Source organism: Neopelma chrysocephalum, unplaced genomic scaffold, assembly GCF_003984885.1.
Source record: "Neopelma chrysocephalum unplaced genomic scaffold, ASM398488v2 Primary Assembly neopelma1_97161, whole genome shotgun sequence".
In the NCBI taxonomy this organism is placed as follows: domain Eukaryota; kingdom Metazoa; phylum Chordata; class Aves; order Passeriformes; family Pipridae; genus Neopelma; species Neopelma chrysocephalum.
The window spans coordinates 1-1,468 of record NW_020925802.1 but is presented as its reverse complement, the minus strand read 5'-3'; the positions used below and the strand labels follow the sequence as shown (position 1 = coordinate 1,468).

At 56.2% G+C, this 1,468-nt stretch overlaps 1 protein-coding gene across 1 annotated transcript in view; it reads right to left on the bottom strand.

Annotated features, from left to right (window-relative positions):
* LOC113961417 (collagen alpha-1(I) chain-like) overlaps nucleotides 1-1,346 on the bottom strand; it is a 6,048-nt gene extending 4,702 nt beyond the window's left edge. The window contains exons 1-2 of the mRNA XM_027671732.1: nucleotides 1,090-1,346; nucleotides 76-181 (exon numbers count right to left, since the gene is read on the bottom strand). Coding sequence (XP_027527533.1) covers nucleotides 76-181; nucleotides 1,090-1,346 — 363 coding nt within the window. The remainder of the gene's footprint in view (nucleotides 1-75; nucleotides 182-1,089) is intronic.
* Between the last annotated feature and the right edge of the window lie 122 nt (nucleotides 1,347-1,468).

Below are 1,468 nucleotides of genomic sequence, written 5' to 3'. Positions count from 1 at the left end.
CCACCCGATCCTCTCCAGATCCCAGTTCCTGCTGCTCCACCTCCCAGAGGTGCTGGAACCCAGCAGAGTCGTTACCTGAGGTCTCCCCGGAGCTTCTTGCTCTCCCTGTAGTGAAGGAGCCACTTCCACCTCCCGCTCCTGTTGAGCTTCTCCAGCACCTTCACCACCTCCTTCAGCCGGGCTGGGGGGACACAGGAGCAGCAGGGTGAGGTTGGAGCCTCTCCAGGGATGGAGACTCCCACAACCCAGGTTGGGAAACAGGGATTTTATTCCCACTAACACCCGAAATAAGTGCAGCTTGTCCCTGTCACCTCTTGTCCCTCGGCTGTGCAGCCCCAGGAGCGTGGCTGAGTTTTCTCTGCCACTTCCCATTTCTTTTGTCCTCCCTTTTCCATCAGATATTGGGAAGGAATTCCTGGCTGGGAGGGTGGGGAGGGACTGGAATGGATTTCCCAGAGAAGCTGTGGCTGCCCCTGGATTTCTGGAAGTGTCCAAGGCCAGGATGGAGCAACCTGGGAGAGTGGAAGGTGTCCCTGCACGTGGCCAAGATGCCCTTTAAGGTCCCTTCCAACCCAACCCATTCCATGATTCCATGATTCTCCAGGCTGAATGTCCTTGTACAACCCTCCACTGCACTCAGGCATTTTTGGGGACCCCTGACCTGGACCCGTTATCCAGATGGGATCCAAATGTCCAACACAGGGCACGGATTTCCCCACTCCAAGGTTTGGGAATGTGTCAGTAAACCAGAGGACGAGGCCAAAGGGAAGGGAAGGTTTGGGAAGGGAAGGTTTGGGAAGGTTTGGGAAGGGAAAGGAAGGGAAGGTTTGGGAAGGTTTGGGAAGGGAAGGTTTGGGAAGGTTTGGGAAGGGAAGGGAAGGTTTGGGAAGGTTTGGGAAGGTTTGGGAAGGGAAAGGAAGGGAAAGGAAGGGAAAGGAAGGGAAAGGAAGGGAAAGGAAGGGAAAGGAAGGGAAAGGAAGGGAAAGGAAGGGAAAGGAAGGGAAAGGAAGGGAAAGGAAGGGAAGGTTTGGGAAGGTTTGGGAAGGGACACCACCATGCCTGTGCCCGAGTTGGAGGCCCAAGACTCACCCAGAGACACGGATTCCAAGACGTGGTGGTCGGACACCAGGAAGCCCCCGGCGTGGAACAGCTCCTGGTACGTGTGACCCGTGACATCCTCGGGATTGTCCACCCCAGCAAACACCACACTGGGACAGCACTTCAGCTCCAGCAATCCCGGGATCTGCTCGGGGCACAGAGGCTGCTGTGAGACCTGGGGGAACCCTCTGCATCATCCCATCCCCACAGCCTGACCCCAGAAAGCTGCGGATACACGGATCCGACATTCCTGAGGAGAGAGGCCCGGCCTTACTCCTCTGAGATGGGCTACTCCAGCCTTCCCAAGGGATTAAAGAGCAGTGCTGGGAGAAGGATCACTGCTGGGTCTAGTTCTGTTTAATGTCTTTAT